Source organism: Aplidium turbinatum, chromosome 5 (assembly GCF_918807975.1).
Source record: "Aplidium turbinatum chromosome 5, kaAplTurb1.1, whole genome shotgun sequence".
NCBI lineage: Eukaryota > Metazoa > Chordata > Ascidiacea > Aplousobranchia > Polyclinidae > Aplidium > Aplidium turbinatum.
The window spans coordinates 8,903,449-8,925,704 of record NC_137476.1 but is presented as its reverse complement, the minus strand read 5'-3'; the positions used below and the strand labels follow the sequence as shown (position 1 = coordinate 8,925,704).

General features: G+C 39.8%; 2 protein-coding genes across 2 annotated transcripts; both read left to right on the top strand.

The window, feature by feature from the left end:
* The first annotated feature begins 94 nt into the window (after window positions 1-94).
* On the top strand, window positions 95-673 carry LOC145770914 (general transcription factor II-I repeat domain-containing protein 2A-like). The gene has a single exon (XM_082582658.1). It carries the CDS (start codon window positions 95-97, stop codon window positions 671-673), a length of 579 nt encoding a protein of 192 aa, XP_082438784.1.
* A 6,448-nt stretch (window positions 674-7,121) lies between these two features.
* On the top strand, window positions 7,122-13,795 carry LOC145771267 (uncharacterized). The gene is made up of 5 exons (XM_082583003.1): window positions 7,122-7,363; window positions 8,682-8,888; window positions 9,572-9,687; window positions 9,907-10,063; window positions 13,264-13,795. Exons 1-5 carry the CDS (start codon window positions 7,187-7,189, stop codon window positions 13,627-13,629), a joined length of 1,023 nt encoding a protein of 340 aa, XP_082439129.1. The 5' UTR covers window positions 7,122-7,186; the 3' UTR covers window positions 13,630-13,795.
* Window positions 13,796-22,256: the final 8,461 nt, after the last annotated feature.

Here is a 22,256-nt window from a genome sequence, read left to right as displayed (position 1 = left end):
GAAACAACAAAGTGTTTTCACCAAACAGTCGACCATACAAGAGGCTGCAACGGAAGCCAGTTTTATGGTTTGTATGTACGTCCAGAGATCCGAGATGTACGTCCACGTTAAATCATTCCAAATGAAGCTGTCATTGTTCCTCAAACAAGCTCGTAACAACAGGTTTTGTCACTTTCCTTTGCTGAAAGAAGCAAACATTTCTGATGAACTTGCAGCAAAGTATAAAGTTCAGTTGGATACCTTGGGTATCGAATTCGGCAGAAGGTTCCAAGACTTAAAGAACCTGGAACCGCAGTTTAATATGCTCAGCTCTCCACTCACTACAGAAGTTTATTCGGCTCCTGAGGATTTACAGCTGGAACTGCTGGACTTGCAAGCAAATAATGACTTAAAAGAGAAGTTTAAGTCAGATTCACTGCCTGACTTTTACAAGTCATTGTCTGACGATTTGTTTCCAAACTTAAAAAACTTTGCACCTAAGTTTTTGACACTGTTTGGATCCACATACATATGCGAACAAGCATTTTCTTGTTTAAAAATAAACAAGTCGAAGAACAGGTCTTTGCTGACAGACACCAACTTGCATGATGTTATGAGGATATCTACCAGAAAACTTGCTCCCAATTTGCAGAAGATTGTAAAAAACTGTGAACAGTTGCACAAGTCTCATTAACTTTTGTGATGATGATTGCATAGCTTTAAACGTAACTGTGAAATACAAAAGTTGTGTTTAATATGAATATGCGTTTATTTACACACCAGGTAAATTTTCCTACTTTGTAATGAGAGTGTGCGGCTCCCCGACTGCAATATTTTTTCAAATGTGGCCCTCAGTACAAGAAGTTTGCCTACCCCTGGTGTAGCCTAATTAACTTAATGCACAATATGCGAAGCCCCTACTAGCCTGCTGTATATTGTAAAAATACAAAATTAAAAAAAAAACTGTACATAGCCTATAGCCTACCATCACTCGTCATTAAAACAATCTTGTAGGCTATGACTATTGTGACTTTGAAATTTAATAAGTTTGATGGCAGCTGGCTACTGTTGTTTCATCAGTTTTTGAAGGTTGCTTGCACTAAATGGCCAAAGTCGCTTTGGTTAATAGGTTTTGAATCTTTATTCTCGGACTGACAAAGCCTTTGATGGGTTATTGTTGGTAGTTTCGTCCACTTGTATTGGCTTTTGACGCAGGGCCGGTTATCACCGAGATTGTCAAAGTGAAGTTTTCCGAATGTAGTTGAAGCATTAAATGTTTGAAAAAAACGTTAGTTTACTTTACAGTGTGAACTACAATAACCTATATTGCTTTCTGCATTCTCGGATTCTGTTGTGTTTGCCGGTAATGCATAATGAAACGAAATGTATTGAAATTCGAAACAAAAAAAATTGTTCACTAGAAAATTATTTGTAGTTTCGGGAAAGAGTTTACTTTCTTGTAGACCTATCAAAGACAAGCAAGACACAAAAATGCAACAAGGTTAAGCATTACAACAATATATTTTACATATTTACAAACAGGAATGGGAAAAGAATCTAAAACGTTTGCTCTTAAAATCAGACAGTTTATGAAAGTAAATTTGATGTGGACGTTTTTCCTATTTACAAAACATTCAAAATTAGTTCGTATTTTCAGCTATTTATTAAAGTACCAGATGCCTTTGTCTTTCTGCTCAAATATTGTATACATTTTACATGTCCGTGTGATTCGGCATTGTGGTACATCGGTATGTCCATTAGACATTTTACCACGAGAGTACGGGAGCATCTGAACTTTAGGTACTTAAAGAAAAGTGCCATCAAAGACCATATCATGGAGTGTTCTTTTTGCTAAGATCGAAAATTCTCCACTGACTCATTTAAAATTTTAAGCAAACGCAAATCCCAATTTGACACAAAAATTCAGGAAGCGCTGTTAATCAAACGCTACAACCCAAATTTAAACAAACAATTATTTTCGGGAGGCGAGTCCATTCTCCTCAACATTTACTTGATGTTTCATGTACCCTGTGATGCAAATTCTTTTGTAGTTAGGCCTACGTAGTTGCCTTTTCCTAATAAAGGCTAATTTTTTCCGTCTGTCTGTCTGATTTCCACTCTATTGCTTTTAATCGCTGCGTATTTCTTGATTCTTATAGTCAGTTAGTTGGTTACCTTCAAGAAGTTGAAATTTATTGATTTTTATAAATGTTTTTAGATTTCTGAGGCTGATGAGGGCTTAACTTAAGCCGAAAACGTTTGACTGTTAATACTATTTGTAAATATTTAAAATATATTGTTATAATGCTCAACCCTGTTGTATAGTTGTGTCTTGCCTGTCTTTGGTACAAAAAAATTATTTCGAAGCAAAACTAATAAAAGAAAAGGAATTTCGCCTCGAACTAAAACAAAGCATTTTGTTTCGAACAGCCCTATAGGCAATACGGGAGATCAGAGACCAGTCGGACGAAAATAGCTTTTTTTCTGTATTAACTCAAATAATGTACGAGCAATGTGTGCCAAACCACATTTTCGTAAAGTTTTAGTTTTTGCTCACATCTTCAAATCATTTCAACAAAAAAATGTAATGTTTGAATGTTTACTTTCCAGTTTTAAATATCGCACTAAAGTGTCGCACTGGTGCCTAAGCCTAACCTAAAAGAGCAGTGGTAGCCTACACTCATAGGTGGGCAAAGTTACTTTCAAAAGTAACTGAGTTACAGTTACAGTTACTTGGCCAAAATAGTAACTGAGTTACCGTTACAGTTACCGATTTTAAAAAGTAACTAGTTACCGTTACTAGTTACAGTTACTAGTTACTTTCAGTTGCTCACAAATCAACATAAAATTCTGCACCTGGCCAGCTCTGCATGCAAGTCCAGGTTAACCGCAATATTTGATATATAGTGTTAAAGCCAACCATGCTAACATAACAGCACAAGTACAAAACCAACAAGGTTTTATTTAAAAAAAATACTCAGTGGCTTATATGTTTATTTCCTTTGAGAAATACGAGCATTTCAAAGTGCTCGTCACTCAGGCCTGCCCTTTTGGGCTTTAAAATGTCCCTGACCAATCGTCGTCGTCGTGTGAGCCTCTGGGGCCAAGAGTCCATCCTTTTACCGCCCCAGATTCACGATGTTCCCGGACTACACTGGAAGGCTACTAGAGAGCACCCAGTCTTTGGTTTCATCATTCATGACACGCAGACCTTCCACTCCGTTAGGTGGCTTGAAGATGTTAGGCTACAGTCATTGATGATGTCCGCCCCGATAGTTCAATTGGTTAGCGCGTCACTTCTGGAACGAAGAAGCTTCAAGATCAAGCGGCACTGGTTCGACTCTCAGGGCATACGCTTGAGCAACGCACGTTAAGGACTGCTCTCCATTTAGCGACATCTAATAGATGGAATAATTTCCCGGCAACAAGACTTCAACAATCAGAAACTTCACTCTGTCAATCTTGGTGACCGAGCCTGCGTCAGTGATTTAAAGCCTTTAGTCTACAAGTATGCGAAACTGCCAGGGTTAAGTTCTGCAAGAAGCTTTCCCAGTCCGAGGATAAAGATTTATTCAATCAATCAATCAATGATGTGGTCTGCGGTCTGTTCCTCGGCACCACATTCATATGAGGAGGAAGAGGCCATTTCCCATTGGTGCATGGTTGAACGGAAAAGCCCGACGCCCGTACGGAGACGGTTGAGGCGCACCCATGCCTGTCTTGGTAGTGTCAGGTCGATGGAGCGTATGTCGGCGTCGGGGATGAACGAATAAAGTCTGGTGATGAACAAGTGCTGCAATGAAAACAATATTTTTACTGCAGCACTTGACGGAATGGGAGTGTTATGTTTTTAAAACAGTTTTTTCATCCGTCCAATTGTGAATCTGGATCCGCTTAACTTGTCCTCAGGGTCCGCTTCCAAATACTTCTGTAACAGATTCAACGCGCATTGCTTTCTTTTCTTGGTTTTTGCGTAAAGTGGTGCAAAAAGTCCTCCGTGGCTGTACCTACCACCATCCACTTCGGTGTCGCTGCTATACTCCCCTCTTTAGCAGAGCAGTTTGCTTCTTTAATTGCTTGAAGCATGTTCTGTTTTATTTTGGTCTTTAATTCAGCAGTGTCGCTTAATGATCAGGCATTAAACTCAAATAAGTCTAAATTGTGGGTGGAATGCAGTCGCAAGCTGAAAGTCGCTGTCCTCGAACCAATGACCAAATCTGGTTTGTATTGCTTCCACAAGAACGTCCACCAACGGCAAGCAATCAGCAATGCTGTTGCTGGTTTTAATGTCAGACAATCTTTTTAGAGGCATTGCAAGCGTTACACTAAATGCAATAAATTTCAACTTCTTGAAGGTAACTAAGTAACTGACTATAAGCATCAACAAATTGCTTTTAATTGCTGCGTGTTTCTTGATGCTTATAGTCAGTTAGTTAGTTACCTTCAAGAAGTTGAAATTTACTGCATTTTTATACATATTTTCAGTTTCCTGATGAGGGCTTAAGTTAAACCGAAAACGTTTGACTGTTAAACTCATTTGTAAATATGTAAAATATATTATTATAATGCTCAACCCTGTTGTATTGTTGTGTCTTGCCTGTCTTGGTACATATTGATTAATCGCCAAGAACAATTAATTTAGCCAAATCAGTTATCAAAAATCGCCAAAAAGGAGCCAAATCATAAATATGAAGCTAAACATCTTAAAAAATCGATTTAAGAACGATCGATCGATTAAAGAACGATAAGAACGATTAATCGATTAAAGAACCGCGCATGCGCAGTGCTGCGCCGATACATCTGCGAGAAAAATGCATTATTGCGCGAAACGGAGCAAACACGCACTAAGCAAGACACAAACACATGTAGAGAAATAAGCGGGAATTAAAAACTGAAATTTCAATACAAAAGTAACTTGTAACTGTAACTATTGAAAAAGTGCTAAAATAGGAACTAGTTACCGCGTTTCGTTACTTTTGGAAAATAGTAACGAAGTTACCGTTACAGTTACTCAAAAAGTAACTAGTTACAGTAACTAGTTACTTTTGTAACTAGTTACTGCCCACCTCTGCCTACACTTTAAAGAAAAATTTAATGCAACAAGAAACTAGTTGCAAATAAAAAAAACAGAGATTTTACATTGCCTTCATGCATGCATTTGTGTATTAGAAGGCGTGTTGCGACACTTTACATCAAAACAAATGTTGAAATAAATAGTTTTAATGAATTGACTCAGTGAAACTGTCAAATTTATAAAACAAACACTATTGAAAACAAAACAAAATACACAATAGAGTTGTTTAAATGTCCCACGACTTTTTTGAAGAGAAGGATTTGTCAACATCATCATATTGTGTTATATTCAGTGCTGTATTCCTAAAAAAAGCACAGGGTATACTGTCATATTTGCCAAAATGATAAATAATACACAACTTGCAAAATACCAGTCTTTGTTCTACCATAACATGAATTATCAACATCAAAATTGGACGAGAGGTACCAAATTGTAATAATAATAATCGTGTAGACATACAGGAAGCAGCGAAGTGACATATACAGTCTTCGAGTCAACTGCTCCCCTTATTTTGGCTTGCCATTAAGTGCTATTGCCGAGACACAGCCGCGTGCTCTGGAGTGGTGTCGAACCCAAGTCCTTTCGAACGTCGCGCAGACGTTCTCACTACTCGACTACGCAGCCGACGAATTTCTCTTATTATTTTTCTATGAATACATTCCAAACAGCCTGCCAAGAGGAATCTACATCTTTATCCTCTTTACAAATTTGGGATTTAGTATTCTTAGCTGATCGGTGGTTTAGCAGCCATGATCTTACATATTTTTAGTGGTAAATTGAGCCACAGGTGGTCCACTGCAAGTAATAAACATCAAACAGCTCACATTATCAGTGAGCAAAGATGTTCTTAAACCTGTGATAGCCTAATATTGTTCTTTAAACTTTACCACGTTCTTCTGCTGTCGAACGAGGTAAAGTTGAAATAGCTGTCAAGAGAGGCTTCAAATTATTGGGCACAATTCAACTTTTTCATTGAAGTCTCTTAATCCTTGAATTGACTGTATTTCATCAATGTCAAAGAGTTTACAAATTCTTCTCACCTCTGCTTCATGACGCAAACTTCCTTCTATCATTTTTTCAGGTTGCAAGTTAGCAATAGCCTATCAGCCAGTAGCTGACCATTGTCAGTGTCGGCATTAGCGCAAAGTCTCATTTGCATTCTGCTAACAATGTTCTGAATGAATTGATTTGCATTAATTGGCACCATTTTAGAATTCTGTATCAGAGGAATATGTCTGAACATTAAATTATCCTTTGCTCCTAAAGCCAACTGTGTTTTTTCTCCCGGATTTTCCTTGAAACTCTCAATAATTCGTATTGTCCTTTTTATTAAAAGTTCGGCTCAAGCTAAAGTTGTACTTCGAGACTGAAGTTCAATGGATAACATGGGTAATTCTTGCAGAACATCATACATTAGGAATCAGTCAGGATAGCATAGGCACTCTCTTTGGAAAACCAGAGGGTATACTATTAGTTGCTCGAAAAAGCAGAGAGTATACTGCGTATACCGCCGTATACCCTCGAATACAGCACTGTAGCCTATATGTTGTATATGCAATTATGTAGGCCTATACGTTTATAAACAAAATGTCCCACTGGTGCCTGAAACTCATTTTGAAGCATTTTACCTCTCAGTCCAAAACCTTTTTACTTAATGAAAGTAGGCTACAATTCATAACAATTAGTTCAATCCAAAATCTACTTCCTACTAAATCATTGTTAAATCAAAGACACAAAAGAAATCTGACCACTCCTGTTTATTTCAACAAGTGAAAAAAACTCTTTTTGATGTCATGCTTGAACTACAAAAATGTTGCCATCAAACCACGTCAAAGGACAATGAAGTAGGCTACAACAATTGCCTGAGGTGTCAACCATCGAAGAAGAACAACAAAAAATAGCGGAGAACGTGACTTTTGGAAGCAAATGATAACAAACTTTCGGCTTGGAGACGGCAAAAGATGATGATAATTACCTTTTACTTAAGTTTTGCTTGTGATGTCACAATGCTCAACATACATTTCATTGAGTTTTACATTCATCTTAATTTTTGTATGCACAATAAAAAACAGAAGTATTAAAAAAAAAATTGCTAACATCACTTAGCTAGAGCAGAAATTATTTATTTAAAACATGGACAACAAACGTAGTCGTCCAGAACTTTCTCTTTCCTGCATAAGTTACAATCCTTTTCGATTTACGTGGTCGAGCTGTGAGCAAATGCCTACTACTACCCAACCTAGCACAGAGGTTCAGTTCCTGAAACCAAATTGGCCTATGTCAACTCGCGTCAATATCGCAGAAGTTCAAGTAAGCGACTTTTTTGGATTTTTTTAAAGTCCAATGATGGCTACATTAGATAGACTTTTGGCAGGGATATCTAAAGAAGGGGATACGAAGGCTTTTATTGCGTCTGACAATAGAAGGGCTTCTGTTTATCGTAAATAATAATCTCTCTATAAAATGACAATTGGCACCGATAGTAGTTTAATTAATCTTGTTATGATAACCTGCATTGCGCTATTTGCATCAGGCCTGGATGCTCACTGCATGCTCATAATGTTTACTTGTTAATTCAAGTACCTGTATATAGTTGCTTTACATCTAGCCTGCTGCAAAGACTTTGTTAAGAAAAACAGCTTAGGCTACTGGTAACTTTTCAATTGACTTTCCAAACAAGTATTATTTAAATACGCTCTATATAACATTTACTAACTGTCTTTGGTAGCTGACTGTACCAGCTGCATTACAAAACTTTCTGCAATTTTGAAAAGAACCGCATGTTTCACGCGCTACAAACTACCGCCCTGGTAGTGTCATCAGAATAATGCAATCGCTGTGAGCCTTCGCATCCCCTTCTTTAGATATCCCTGACCAGTGGTAGCCCATGCTAAAGTTGTTTTTTCATAAACACTTTGACAGCTGTTGAATTGGTATACTATACCAGGGGTGTGTAACTTTTTATTATCTGAGAGCGAAATATACTCAACAGGTGGATTAGACCGCTGGCAACGTCTTCATTTTACATATACAGTATAAGCTTTGTCTATCTGTGGCTGGTATGGCAAAAATAATTTGACCTTACTTTCTTCGGAGTAAATATAAGAGCGTAATGCTGAAGATAAGGCTCTGGAATTTCTGTCTCGGTGAAGTCCCGGGATATGGTATTCAAACAAGTTTTATGAATAACTCTCTATGAGCCTAATATAAAACCATTCGCAATCACTTCACTCATGATCACATTGATATAAAGTATATAATTCTAAAGTATGATTTCTTCATTCTGTAACTTATCTACCTTTGACAGAAAAGTTAATTAAAATAGTACTTTAACATTCTGGTATTTTGACTCAGAGAACAGTTCCATTTTTAAAGGAACTAATTCACTTTTATAGCCACTGTTTGTCCTTTATTGTTCGGAAAGCCTTGCTCCAGTTTTCGTCACCTAAGAATTTTATGCAAATCAGACATAGGCCTAAAAAGTTGTTTGATGCATCAGTTTAGACTGTAGTTACATTCAAAATCACGTTTATAAAATTTAGTGTAAGCCTATTGAACAGTCCGGTTTGAAATGTTTGTATCCTACAATAGGTATTATAGATATACAGTAGTGCTTGCATGTCTTCAGAATTCCAGAAAAAGCTCAGATCAAAGATGCCTTGACGGTCAAACGACAGAACAGGATCCTTGCAGATTGGTATTGCATTGCAATGTTCCGTTTGCTCGAGAGGCTATCGGTTGTAAGGGCAACGACATTGAAACCAGCAGCGAAATGATACTCAGCAGCAGACCAGCATCTGGCCCAACCAACGTGGGATATTTGCCCAGTGTTAGGGTAAGACGAAATTCTGCCTACATAGCTTAGACTTCTGACTACAACATTTCAGTCTGCAACGCTTTGTCCAATGAAGAGAAGATTGAGCTTTGATAGAGAGTTTGTCTTGTTGAGCCAACGTTACTCGGCTTCGTATACCTAGGCTATCCACAATAGGGGGGTAGTTAGACAAAGTTTATTTATGGAAATCAAAATTCCTATCTCTGAAACAACTAGTAGGTCTATGCTATTTCAACATATATTCCTTATCTTAAACTACCAAAATTTCAAAAGAGAAACGACAGCTTGCAGGTACACACACACCTAACACTAGCAATAAAGGCAAGGCATGGCATGCATTTGCTATATGGCTATCACAATTTGTGAAATGCATTAAACCTAGGAGCAAAATGGTTAGAACGCCTGGTTAATCTAATCAAAAAATAAAGAGCCCAAAATGTAGATACCAAACTCATGTTCATTGTTCAGCAAACAAACGTTTCGAAAACTATACTGTCTTCAAGATGAAGACAGTATAGTTTTCGAAACGTTTGTTTGCTGAACATGAGTTTGGTATCTACACTTTGGGCTCTTTATTTTTTGATTGCATTAAACCTACTTTCAGTTTTCTAATAACACTTGATCTGGTTTAACTCATTTTAGCTACAACATTATTTTTCATTAATAAACTATTTTATTTTCAGGAAAAGCTTGTCCGCAGTCGAACACTTAAGTCTAAAATAATTGAACCTGACCAGAATACATTTGAACACTCATCAACACCAGAAGTTTTTGATGACAGTTTGACGAATTCAAATCGGTATAAAAGAGTAGACTTATGATAGGCTACATTGTAAAACTATGCTTTTAAATTTAAAAGAAGAGGGTAAACTTCAAGTTTCCGATGCTACCGCCTACTTGCTTGTAAGTTGTCATTATCATCATCATCATTAAGCTCCTTCCTCTTGTCGAGGGTTGAAGGCAATGAGACGCCAAGTCATTATAGTTTATCACATTTATAATTTGTTATGTTGAACAGCACGTTTCCGGGCTGTCAACTACCATGCGATTTCCTTCCTACTTTCCCCAACGAACACAAATCCCGGCGCTTAGAAAGTTATCAAAGTCGGTTTATGTCTGCTGCTCCGAGACTACTTAGAGGCAAAAATCTGAAAAGATATGGTATCAGAAGGCAGGTGTGTTATAACGTAAGATAGGTTAAGGCTAAGTTTTCTTAGCCGAATTACACACACAAAGTAGCCTATGTTTGTTTACTGTAATTATTGCTTGACCAAAGAATTTTCGTTTTGATCACTCTTCGTTACTAGAAAGTCCAAAACGAATCTCACACACATTCAATTCAGTTGTTTTTATTTCTGACCATCACAGCGAAAACTATACACGTCATCGTCAACATAGCAAAGGTCTAAGCTTAGAAAAAAGTAGAAGCGGCAAAACGCGAACGTTATATTGTGCTTCTTTTGTTCGTCGTCGTCGTCGTCGTCGTCGTCTGAGCTTCTGGGGCCGAGGGTCTATCCTTTTACCACCCCAGATTCACGATGTTTCCGGACTACACTGGAAGGCTGCTAGAGAGCAGCCAGTTTTTAGTTTCATCATCCATGACGCGCAGACCTTCCACTCCGTTAGGTGGCTTGAAGATGGTACAGTCATTGATGATGTGGTCTGCGGTCTGTTCCTCGGCACCACATTCGCAGGAGGAGGAAGAAGCCATTCCCCATTGGTGCATGGTTGAGCGGAAAACCCCGACGCCTGTACGGAGACGGTTGAGGCGCACCCATGCCTGTCTCCGTAGTGTCAGGCCGATGGGGCGTGTGTCGGCGTCGGGGATGATTGAATGGAGTCTGGTGGTGCTTGACCTCCATTCAGAATTCCATTTATGGTCCGCCCAAGTAGCCGCAGAGATGTCTTGTTCATCAGCTTCGTTGATCAGAAGCCGAGCGGCTGGCACGAATGGGTGTCTTGATTTCAGTCGGCGGGGGTGCCCGTTTGGGAAGGCAGAGATCTTGTGGTGGAGAAGATGATTAGGCTCCAGTGCCCGTCGACCGAGGGACAGAGTGGCTTCTTTGCGACGAAGCTCAGCAGGTTGGATGCCAGCGAGAATGGGGAGATTGTCCAATGGTGTGGGACGCAAGCATCCGGTCACTGTGCGCAGGGCGCTGTTTATGGCAGTGTCGATGTTGTGGCAGTGAGCACTGCGGCACCAGACAGGTGCACAGTACTCTGCTGAAGAGTAGACAAGGGCTAAGGCTGCTATTCGCAAAGTGTCAGCCCTCGCCCCCCAGCTAGAGCCTGCCATGCGCTTCAGTAATGCAGCGCGGGATGTCAGTTTCTTGCGCAGTGACACCAAATGGTGGCGGTATGTGAGCGATCTGTCTAGTGTCACCCCAAGATACCTTGGCTCGGGGCAGAAGGACAGAGGTTTTCCGTTGTTGTGGACATGTAGCTCACGATCAAGTTCCCGATTGTGCAGGTGGAAAGCTGCCGCCACAGTTTTGGTTTCGCTGAGTTTCAGTCGCCAGTTCTGGAGATAAGCTGAGATGGTTTGCATGTCCTGGCTCAAGGTGTCTTCTAGATTTTCCCACGACTTTGTGGAGTGGAGAATTGCCAGATCGTCCGCATAAGCGTATTTTGCGGAGACCGTGGTTGGCAGGTCGTGGGTGTAGATGTTGAAAAGAAGTGGAGCCAGGACCGATCCCTGTGGGACGCCGTTTCTCAGGCGTCTCAGTCTGCTTCGCCGTGGGTTGCCGGTGGTGAGGGTGAAGCTTCGATTCCTGACAAGTTCCATAATCATATGGACCATATGTTGGTCAGGAAGCAGGCGAAGCAGCTTGTAAGTAAGGCCGCGATGCCCTACAGTATCGTAGGCAGCTGTGAGATCTAGAAAGACAGCGCCGGCCTTCTTTTTTGCCTCAAAGCAGTCCTCGATGTCCTGGGTCAACAGTGTGACCTGATCTACAGTGGATTTTCCGCGCCGAAACCCGGCTTGCTCTTTTGGAAGGAGCGGGTCGATGATTGGGTTGACGCGGGCATAGATCAGTCTTTCGAGGATCTTGAAAGGAACACAGAGGAGGGATATCGGACGATAGCTCCTTGGGTCCTCTGGTGGCTTGTGAGGCTTAGGGATCGCAACTACTAAAGCTTTTCTCCAGATTTTTGGGATTGTGAGGTGGTGCAGGCAGGAAGAGAGGAATCTACGTAACCAGGACTTTAGGGCATGGCCAGCATGGAGCACAAGCTCAGGGCAGATCTTATCGGGCCCTGGAGACTTGTGTGGTTTCACTAGGCGGAAGGCGGTGGCGAATTCCTCTGGAGTGAAGTCTCCAGAGATTGTTTCTTCTGGTGGTGTTTCCACTCGCCATAGGGCAGATACTTCCTTGGCAACAAGGCGGCATGCCTTGCGGTCCATTGTCTTGTACACCCCGTTCTGCACTAGCTTGGAAGCGATGGCATTAGCAGAAACGGGGCACTGACAAGGGGAGTTTGCTGAGCGCCCAGTGAGGTTGTTGATGATGCTCCATGCTTTGCGGCTTGAGTGTGAGAAGTCGATGGTTTGGACAGCTTCGTTCCACCGCTCAAGCTTCTTTGTGTCCAGCCGCTCAAGTAGTCTGGTGGCGGCGGTGTTAGAAGCAGCACCACTTGTGGCGGCTAGGTATGAGCGGTAGAGAGCTTCACACTCAGAGTCCCAGCATGGTGTATAGATGGTTCGATGGCCACGTGGTATTGTGGCCTTTGCCGCAGTTATTATGGCATTGCAGAAGTCCTGGTATGCCTCGTCTGCGTTGCATGTTTCAGTCGGTGGTAACTTTGCAGCAGACTCATTGGTTAGGAGGCTGTATTGATTCCAATCGGCTTTTTTGAAGTTCCATCGCTTCACCGGTGAACTCGGGACAGGAGCCACAAGTTTTGGGGCGATGATGAGGGACGGCCGGTGTTGGGACCGCGGGAACTTCTCAAGCACACGTCTGTCTGGAAGAGAGCTGTCGACACTCGCGAAGGCCAAGTCAAAGTTATTTGTTCGTTAAAGTTAACAATGGCTTATGTTTTCTGTTTGAAAGCGCAGTATTTTAGCATTCAAATTTAAAAAAAAGACTCGATGATTTTCGCAATAGCTCAATAAAAGCGAAGGCGTTTCTGACTAAACAATTGATTAAAATGAATTGATTTTGGTTGAAAATTCATTGTTTAATAAACGGGTTTTCGTAGTTTTAGGCTTCTCTAAAATATTTACTTCGGTAGTTTGGTTGGTAGCCTAATCCAAAGTAAGTTAAAATACTACCGCTGTCAATTCTTGCTACATTCAGCTGCCAAGATAGGCTATAATACATTATAAGAGACTAGACTACTGTTTAAAATGCATGTCGTTTTGTGTCTACAGATATCTTCTGAAAACAAGATGGAATTATCGCCAATAATCAATTCGAAATCATCAATAGGTATTAAAAAATCAAATCTGGCAACTCCTTCAGAAAATATGATCAAAGAATGCCACACTGGAGAAGCAGAAGAACAAAAGACACAAGATTTTTCTTCTTTGTCAAGAAACACAGAAGCGTGCAAAAAGAAAACTCTGTATCATCCAAGCAGGTTTGGCATGCCGTATTCTGCCCAATCCAGTTCGTGTGTGAAAACAACTGGAAACGACCGTCAGCTGGCGTCAGACCGACGTAGTCCTCCTTGGATTTGCAGTTACAAAATAAAGCGGGACCGTCAAAAGAAAAATGTAACTTTTATCACTCAATGATCCTGCACTTTCAGAAGTGAATGGCAATCACATCTTGAAGCGAAGTTATTTCTGGTTCTCTTCAAGATTTTGACTGGTTTTCAAGATTTAGAAAATACCGTAATGCTTTTGAATTTTTTTACGACATCATTTTGCATAGTCTCTCTCTTTTTAATAAACGCTGCTTTTAAAGTTCTACGTTACTCAAAAACGCTATTAGCCAGCTATAACTCTTTGCGATAAGGTAGCCAGCAGAGGTGTAGGGCTAGCTAAGGCCTATGAGAGGGGGCTACGGAGGGTACGGCGTAGGCTACCCTTGAGGGCCCAGGCCTGTGCTTGTTGGGGGGCCCAAAATTGTGGTTTTATAGTTTACGCGCAAAAATGTTTGGTTAAAACCATCCTAAACGACTAAATTCAAGCATAAAAGTTGTTATTTTTTAGTCCGGGGGGCCCGTAATCTAGCAAAAGGGCCCAGAAGGGTAATCGAGTGCTTTGCGAGCAAATTAGGGGCCCAAAGTAGTGGTAATTTAAGGTTTTACGTGCAAAATATTCTCTTAAAAGCACTTTAAATTAAATCATAAAAGTTAGTTATTCTCTTGTGCGGGGTGGGGGGGAGGGGCATAGTGTAGCAAAAGCAGGTTTGAGAAAAAGCCCGGGTGTTTTTTTGTTTGTTTTTTAAAAACTATTTGACAAAGGTAGTTTCACGCTTATTTCACTTCAAAATGAATTTCTGAGTTAGAGCAGGAGCCGGAGAATACTTTCGGAGCAGGACCGGAGCCGGAGTCAAAAAAGTGACTTCTCTCGTTCACCTCTGCTAGTGCTGGGCCTGTGGTGAATGCAAAAATTAAGGAAGAAAGGTTAGGATTGGTCAGATGATTAACTAGATGATGTTTTAACAAGATATTATGTTTAAGCCTTGGTAGAAAGCTTGGCTTGTAACAGTCAGTAACGTTATCGGATTTAACATTAAACACACAAAAAAAACATGAAAAAACTACTAAATCCAACGTTTTCGACACCACATAGTGTCCTCTTCAGAAATAATTATAAGCTACATCCAGGCCCGGATTTAGGGAGGGGCAGAGGGGGCAGGTGCCACGGGGCCCCGACTTTTGAAGGGCCCCCCTAAGTGGAAAAAATGTGATTTTGTGTTGTTTTTTTTTTCTTCCTTTCAGCCTTTGAAGTCTCTGCAAAATGCTGTGCAGTGCTGGATTGATGCTCATGTAGCCTATAGACACAGAGGTGGTTTTTCGCGCCGTAGGCACGAACAATTTTTTTGCAGGGGAGCCCCCGATCTAAAAGTGCCCCGGGCTCTCCATCAGCTAAATCCGGCCCTGGCTACATCTAAGAGAAATAAAAAAATGAATTTAAAAAAAATTTACATTAAAGATGTATGGGAGATGCAGGACCTATTATACAGCGCTGTATTTTCTTTACTTCAAAATAAATGTTTTCGGTTTCTATGGTTTTGGATCAAGATTTTAGTCCAACTAAGTTGTATGAAGTTTCGTGTGATAAAAGCTAGAAACAAAGGATTTTCAATTTTAGGGTCAGAATGCAAATTTTTGGGAATTCAGCAATAAGGCGATAAATTTTGTTATTAAAGCTCTTTGTAAAAGTTTGCATTTATTTGCGGTTGTGTGGTAATTAGGCTAATTAACCTAAGTTGTCACAAAATTTCAGAGTGATTGCTTGTACAAATATTTTTGCATTAACTAAGAATTAAAAATGAATCATTGAAGGACCTATTAGTATACAGTAGGCTACCGGTAACGTCGTCCAGGACCTATTACACAATGAGTTAAGCCACTTGAAGAATTAAATTTTGTGGGTTTTGAAAATAAACCTTACTTTTCTAGCAACATTATAACTTATTACACGTAAGCTCCAAAACTCATTCAACAAAAATAATAAAATTTGGCTATGGTGGAAAAGAGTTTAACACTCCCCCCCCCCCCCCCCCCCCCCCCTTATGAAGACGTCTCTCTCCCAGTTAAGAGCTATTCATGTAATGCTAGGCTAATTAATTTTACTTTGGCAATTAAAGTGTTCATAAACAATAAGTATTATTATTTCACATTTTTATGCGCTTTTTTTGCAGTGAAAGTGAATCGACATGTTTTGTTTTTCAATGTTTAATTGTGTGTAATAGGTCCTTCAGGGGCAGGACCTATTATACACTTTTCAAAAAGGTTTGTATAAGCTTTAACTTTACAAAAATAAATTCGATTCTCAACATATTTACACAATCAATGAACATTGACCTTAGCCATATTCTTTAACAATTTTGTCTAATTTTGATATGAGCTGAAGAAATGAGAGCGAAAACGAAAAAAATCTAGGCCTATACCTCGCGACGAAAAGCGACACCTCTCAAAAGCACCATCAACAACTGACACACGAATTCAATGCAGGATACACAAATTGGCGTGGGAATATCACATGATATGCACAACACTAAATAATAGTTTTATTGCAGCCTGATATGTTGTTATTGCGCACAGATGTCCAATTCTGCAGTAAAATGTGGTGTGGTGTGCAATACGCCAAAGCAAACATCACAATTTTTTCCCAAGACAAAGGGGGCCCGGAATGACTCTTCGTACCCCTAGTAAAAATTTCTCTCAGAGGCTCTGGACCTAGCCTATTGGAGACAGAGTTTTTGAGCATTTAGGAGTGGGGTGTCGGTTTTCAGCCGGAGTCGGAGTGGAACTAGAGTCTGAAATTCTGGCCAAAAATAGGAACCGAAATCCGATTTTTTTGCCAGGTGATATAGGCTAGCCTATTTAACATGCACATATTTACACTTAGGCTACTTGGCGCATTTATTATTGTACGGTAGGTTAGTGTAGACTACTGTGGTTTTATTTTCCAAGAAGACTTTTTTCCTTGGCCAGAACGTTATTTCATTATTTCTTACGGATATTCCTTTTCAGAATAAAAACGGCTTCTTTATGCCATGTTGAAGACTGAGATCGAGGTTGTAGCCTAGCCGGACATCGTGTTTTTGACGCAAAGCATTATGCACCATCAACAGCCTTATGGATGGGTCACTCCTTTGTCGTACGGTGTTTCCGTTTCATTGAACTAGGGAGGGGCACAAAATTGCAAAATCAACAATTGAATAATGAGTACACTTGAACTTTATGCTATGGATCAATGTCGAAACACTAAAAATTTTTGTTTTTACTTTGGTCGCAAAACCCCCCCGGATAATCAGATATCAAAAATGGGGGGGGGCGCAGATGGTTTTTCAGAGGTAATTCCAGAACCACTTGTCAGAAATGCTTGCAATTGGTCTTAAAAGATGGTCTAAACAGTCTGAGCAGTTTGAGACCATATTTTTTAATCTAACGGAACATCAACATGATAGTTTTTTTTTAAAGTAAGATTTTTCCTTTTTCTCACCCCTAAAAAACGTTAATTTTGCATTTTCTCAAGAGTTTTGAATAAAAAAACATGCTTACAATTTACCAAATTATTGGTTACTGATGGAGTAGTTATCATAACAGTTGCCAGTCTTCTTCTGTAGGTTAGAAGAAACAGTTAAAGTTTTCTATGGTCTTAAACTGAAGGAACATAATCAAGTAAACTGGGTGAAGTACGCAAAAATACATACAAATAAGTACGCAAAATAACCTCTAGTCTAAATGCACGCATTAAACATAGGAAAGTGTTGCAGTATGTAAAGAGATAGAGTCCACACAGTTACAATACTTCAAACACGTTCTCCCAGAAAGTTCATTCAACATTAGATGCGGTTAACGTTTCAATGCATAATGGCAGAGTCAAAATCTTCCCATGTTACCAGGGGCGCCGGAACGATTTTTGACTGGGGGGCAAGATTACGAAAAAAGGGCACTTTTGTTTACTAAAAGGCCAATTTTTTTTCAAGTTTTAAGATAAAATATAACGACAATGCTAATCTATCAGCTCACTATGTATTGAGTAAGGATAGCCTACAAGTGTCCAGTATACAAAGAAGGGCATCATGCTATGTTATAATGATGTAACCTACTGTCAAGCCTTAAAGCAGCCTGCGGCGATGGCCGCTAAGTAGAGCTTTAATGACCGCCGGTGCTACCTCCTCAATCGGCCAAGTTTGGTCGCCGGTCTCTTCTAGTCAATTATTTCGCAATAGAATGATCGTGGATTAACTGTCGAAAATATGTAGTATCAAAAAGTGACGCAAAATTATGTCAGCGCGTCATAATCGTCACTGTTGCATTGTGCGGGAATATTTGTTATTGATGAAATATATCCATCTGCGATCACCAGCGCTGTAAGTCTTGTTTGTAATTCTCGACGTTTATTTTAACAAAGTCTTAATCCGAAGTGCTAATTTACATCGGCTGGCAATATTGTCGTTTTTATGTCGATTCGATGTTGTCGGACATTAAAAAGGAGAACTAGGTTAGTTAGGAAGGAGAACTAAGTTAGTTGACATCCGAGGGGACAACATTTTTTTATTATATTTTGCAATAATTATGCTTCTTTTAGTAATGTCCTTCACATCATCGAAATACTTATTTTATTACCTTGCGGTCATCGTCAACACATGTCTAACGTTATTTTTCGTTGCTAAACAGAATTCTAGGGGAGTGGCAAACTTCTTTAAAGTCAGCCACATTGGAGACACTCGTGCAAGTGTCGTTAGATGGTCCCGCAGTACTGGATTACAATCCCGATAAAGCAGTTATTGCGTGGTGCAACGATTCCATTATAGGACGTCGCCCAGGTCCAGACTTCCACAACGCTATAAGTGATCATTTTTGCATTGTTTCAAGTTTAATTTTATTTACTTGTGCTGTCGTTATTTTTATTTTGTATTTTGGCCTCCAAGCACGCAGATTTGGCCGCCGAGAAGGAGCTCCCGGTAAACCAAGATGGCTGCCGAAAAAAAAAGAGTTTTAAGGCCTGTACTGTGTTGCAAAATTTTGTGCCGTATATATTATTTTTAGGCAAAAATGAAAGATTATAATTAGGCTAAAGGTGAATAGCAGAAATTGTTATATTGCAAAATGTGCAGTAGCTTACATGAATTTAAAAGGGCACCGTTGCTCCCCTGCCCCTCCATCTGCAGAAAAATTTAGGGCAGGGGGGGCGGCCGCCCCCCCCTGCCCCCCCGCTTCCGGCGCCCCTGCATGTTACGGTTGAGGAACACTGAAGTTTATTCAGGTAAACTTTCAGGTTCTGGGCATATGTTTGCATCGGCAAGCGTACTCTCAATGTCACTGATGACTTGCAAAAGTTTCCTGATGAACATAAGGCAAGGATGTGTGTGTGTGACAAAGGAGATGTTGAGGAATATGGTCAACACTAAGATCAGTAGCAACCATTTCATCCACATGAAGATTATGTGTAGCTGAATCTGTCATCTGAAATGTAATTTTCTTGAAAATTTCCTCAACTGCAACACCACTCACAGTGGATAAAATAGCAAGGGTGGTTTGCTTTAATAAAGCCTAGTTTTCTCTATTCATTGCTCAGTGCTCACAGGTAAAGCTGGGAGCCTTCTATAAGTACCATTAATGGTGATACCCTGGACCTGAGAGCCATCAGTGTGATAGGTAACCACAGAATCACTGCTATCTATAATCTCCTCTACCAAGCAACCTAGAGACAAAGCATGTATGGCAACTCCAGCTCTTCGAATACTTTTGCGGTGGGGAGCTGTGTCAAGATCAATCAGCTCTTCATTTTCATTATGATATTTCCAGTTTTTCCGATCAAACATCATTTCGACCAGTTTCAATCACTGCAGGTGTTGCTTGCATTTTGGAGCAATGGTTACTTACTAATTAACACATCAACTGTTTTGTAAAAAGTTGGCCTTACAATGTTTGAGCTCTCTCTAATATGTCTGTATTCTTTGGGAATGCAATCACTTGAAGATTCATCAGTAATGATGTGACTAGAGGACCTTTTCTTACTTTTAGATTGCTCCATTTCTGGAGAATAATCATCATGGTCATCAGTTTCCATTGCAACTTCAATATCTTGTGCATCAATAGCTTCAACAGCACTTGCTGTTCAAAGCCAATTCTTCCCTCCTTTGCCTTTCTTTCTCCTTTTGCTGCATCTTCTCAAATGCAGAGATGTACGTATGCGCCGCAAATTCTACGCCGCATACATGCGGCGTAGACTTTTTGTTTGCGCTAACGCTTGCGGCCACATTTTTTTGGATAGTTTGCGCTTGAGGATGCGCCGTAAAGTTTTCGCGGTTTTTTAGCGCATAGCGTCAACGCATACTTTTTAATGTCTTAGTTGTTGTTTGCAATTTTTTTTGTCAAACTGCGAAATATTAACGTCTTGCAATTGCCCATTGTTCTAGTGTTGTGACACAGTGTCATCTATTGTTCAGTCAGCTGGAGTTTGTTTGTATATCGCACTACTGCCTTTGACGCTAGAGTCCTACGTGGAGACTGAAGTCTTGCAGAAAAAAAGAAAGAATTAGTTAAAACAACTTAGGCCTACTGAGAAATTGCGGGTCAGAACAGGAATGTAATGTAAGCAAGCAAGTAGGTAGGTTGGTAATGCCGTTCCATGTAAAATGTAAACAATGACTTGGCTTCGTAGTGTGAAGTTTTTTTAGTCAAGCAGTGTTGAAGGCGTTTGTAAGCAATTGTGAGCACTTTAATTTATATTAGTTAAGTCTTGCATTTTGGGGCAAATCAGAAACTTCTCAGGCAATGAGCAGTGCAGCCTATGTATCTAAACAAACTCAAAGATTTGGTTTCCGACCGTGATTGCTTGCATGATGTTGTACTCTGTATGTTATATGTAGTACATTACTTTGCCGGTTATTCTTGTTGTAGGCTATGTAGCGTAGACTGCGTAGTAATGTGTAGGCCTACATACAGTAGGCTATCAAGCTAAGGTAATTTTCAGGCTTGTCCATGGGAATGGGATTCCCACGGTAATCCCATGGGAAATGTCCCATGGGATGGGATGGGATGGGACAGCACGAATTGCATTTCCCATGGGACAGTAGCTAGGCATTTTTATTTAAAAAATGATATGAATTGTCATAGATAGACAACTTTTCTGAACTTTAAAGTTAACAAAGTCAATAAATTTTGTCGTTTTGTATCTCTTTTTGTGGTAGCCACTTTAACAAGTCGAAATTCTGCCACTGAAATTGACTAGAATGAAACCACCAACCAATCATAAGCTACGGTTTAAGTGACGTAAAAGATGGCGAAAAGAAGATCATAGAAAGCAAATTAAGTGATGGATTTTTTGTCAGCTGGTTGGCTTTGGGGATAGGGTTAGGGCTAGAAAGTAGTCATTTCATTGACGCGTGTTCGATTCTCACCACTGCTATTGCTCTTTTTCTTCTGTAATTACCAAATAAAGTTCAAAACAAGCATTAACTCTCTGGATAAGTGCTAGAAGGGTCACAATTGGACGATAGCCTCTTATAACACGTTCTGATTGGTTGGCGGTTGCATTGTAGTCAATTTCAGTGGCAGAATTTCGACTTGTTAAAGTGGCTACCTCTTTTTGTACATTTAGTCCTATCTAGTACACATTAGACTTAAATTTCCATAAATTTAATAACATTTATTGAATTGTATTTTGATGGGAATCCCATGGGATGGGATGGGATGGGACGGGACAGGCATGAATTGCTATGGGATGGGATGGGACAGAAAAAAATGTCCCATGGACAAGCCTGGTAATTTTTACTTGACAATTTATACATTCTGTTGCGTAAGTATGTAATTATATATGTTTTGTAACTTGATGAGCAGTTTAGCAAAACATGCATCCAGGGGCCAATTGTGAGAGGCTTTTGAGTAGCCTACTGCTAATAACACTAGTAATGCTAACTATCCCTGAATGCTAATAACAAAGAGTTGTGCAGTTCAGAATCTAAACTTGCTTGTGTCTGACAGTTTTGTCTTCCATTAACCCACTTTTTAAAAATCTTATCAGAAAAAAGCATAGAGCTTACTGAGAGAATTATGGCATTAAAAGCAGCATTAGTCTTATTCAAACGGAATTATTTTAAAAAGAATGTTTTTTATAATGGATTTTTAGGGAGCGACAGTTAGTATATTACTAGGAGCGACAGTTACTGTAGTATAATAGGCTACTAGAATTTTGTTGATAGGTATATGCTACAGTTTCTTACACTACACTATTGTATTCAGGGAATAACTTACGGTAATACTAATCTCCAAGTGAAATGAAGCATGATAATACAAATCCATGGCCCTACATGGAAAAGTATTTTAAGCTCTTCGAAAGGCAAAAACTTATATTTTCAATGCCAGATGTGCCTTCCGGCCAAAAATATATTTCTTGTAACGAGAAATCGCGAAGTGGCTTGAAAAGTGTTTTGTTTCGAGTGATTTATACCGTGTGAATGTTTGGCACCTAGCAAACAAAATGAGTTTGCGCTAGAGTATGCGCTAACGCTGACGCCGCCAACTTTTTTTTCAAGTTGCGTTGACGCATGCGGCGTATAGTTTTTCGAACGTTTGCGTTTGCGCTGACGGCGTCAATATTTTTTGTATGCGCGTACATCACTGCTCAAATGTACGTTCTTGAGCAATTTTCCTTTCCATGCATTTTTGCCATCTTCTATCTGTTGCTTCTTCACAGTAGTGCTTGCGAACTGTTCTCATATCATCTAGAAA

What these genes read in the sequence shown, in the direction of transcription:
- LOC145771267 (XM_082583003.1), top strand. Translation starts at nt 7,187, where the DNA reads ATGGACAACAAACGTAGTCGTCCAGAACTTTCTCTTTCCTGCATAAGT. An exon ending in GATATTTGCCCAGTGTTAGG is followed by an intron (nt 8,889 to 9,571) that starts GTAAGACGAAAT and finishes TTTTATTTTCAG; the next exon opens with GAAAAGCTTGTCCGCAGTCG. An exon ending in AGTTTGACGAATTCAAATCG is followed by an intron (nt 9,688 to 9,906) that starts GTATAAAAGAGT and finishes TATGTTGAACAG; the next exon opens with CACGTTTCCGGGCTGTCAAC.
- LOC145770914 (XM_082582658.1), top strand. Translation starts at nt 95, where the DNA reads ATGTACGTCCACGTTAAATCATTCCAAATGAAGCTGTCATTGTTCCTC.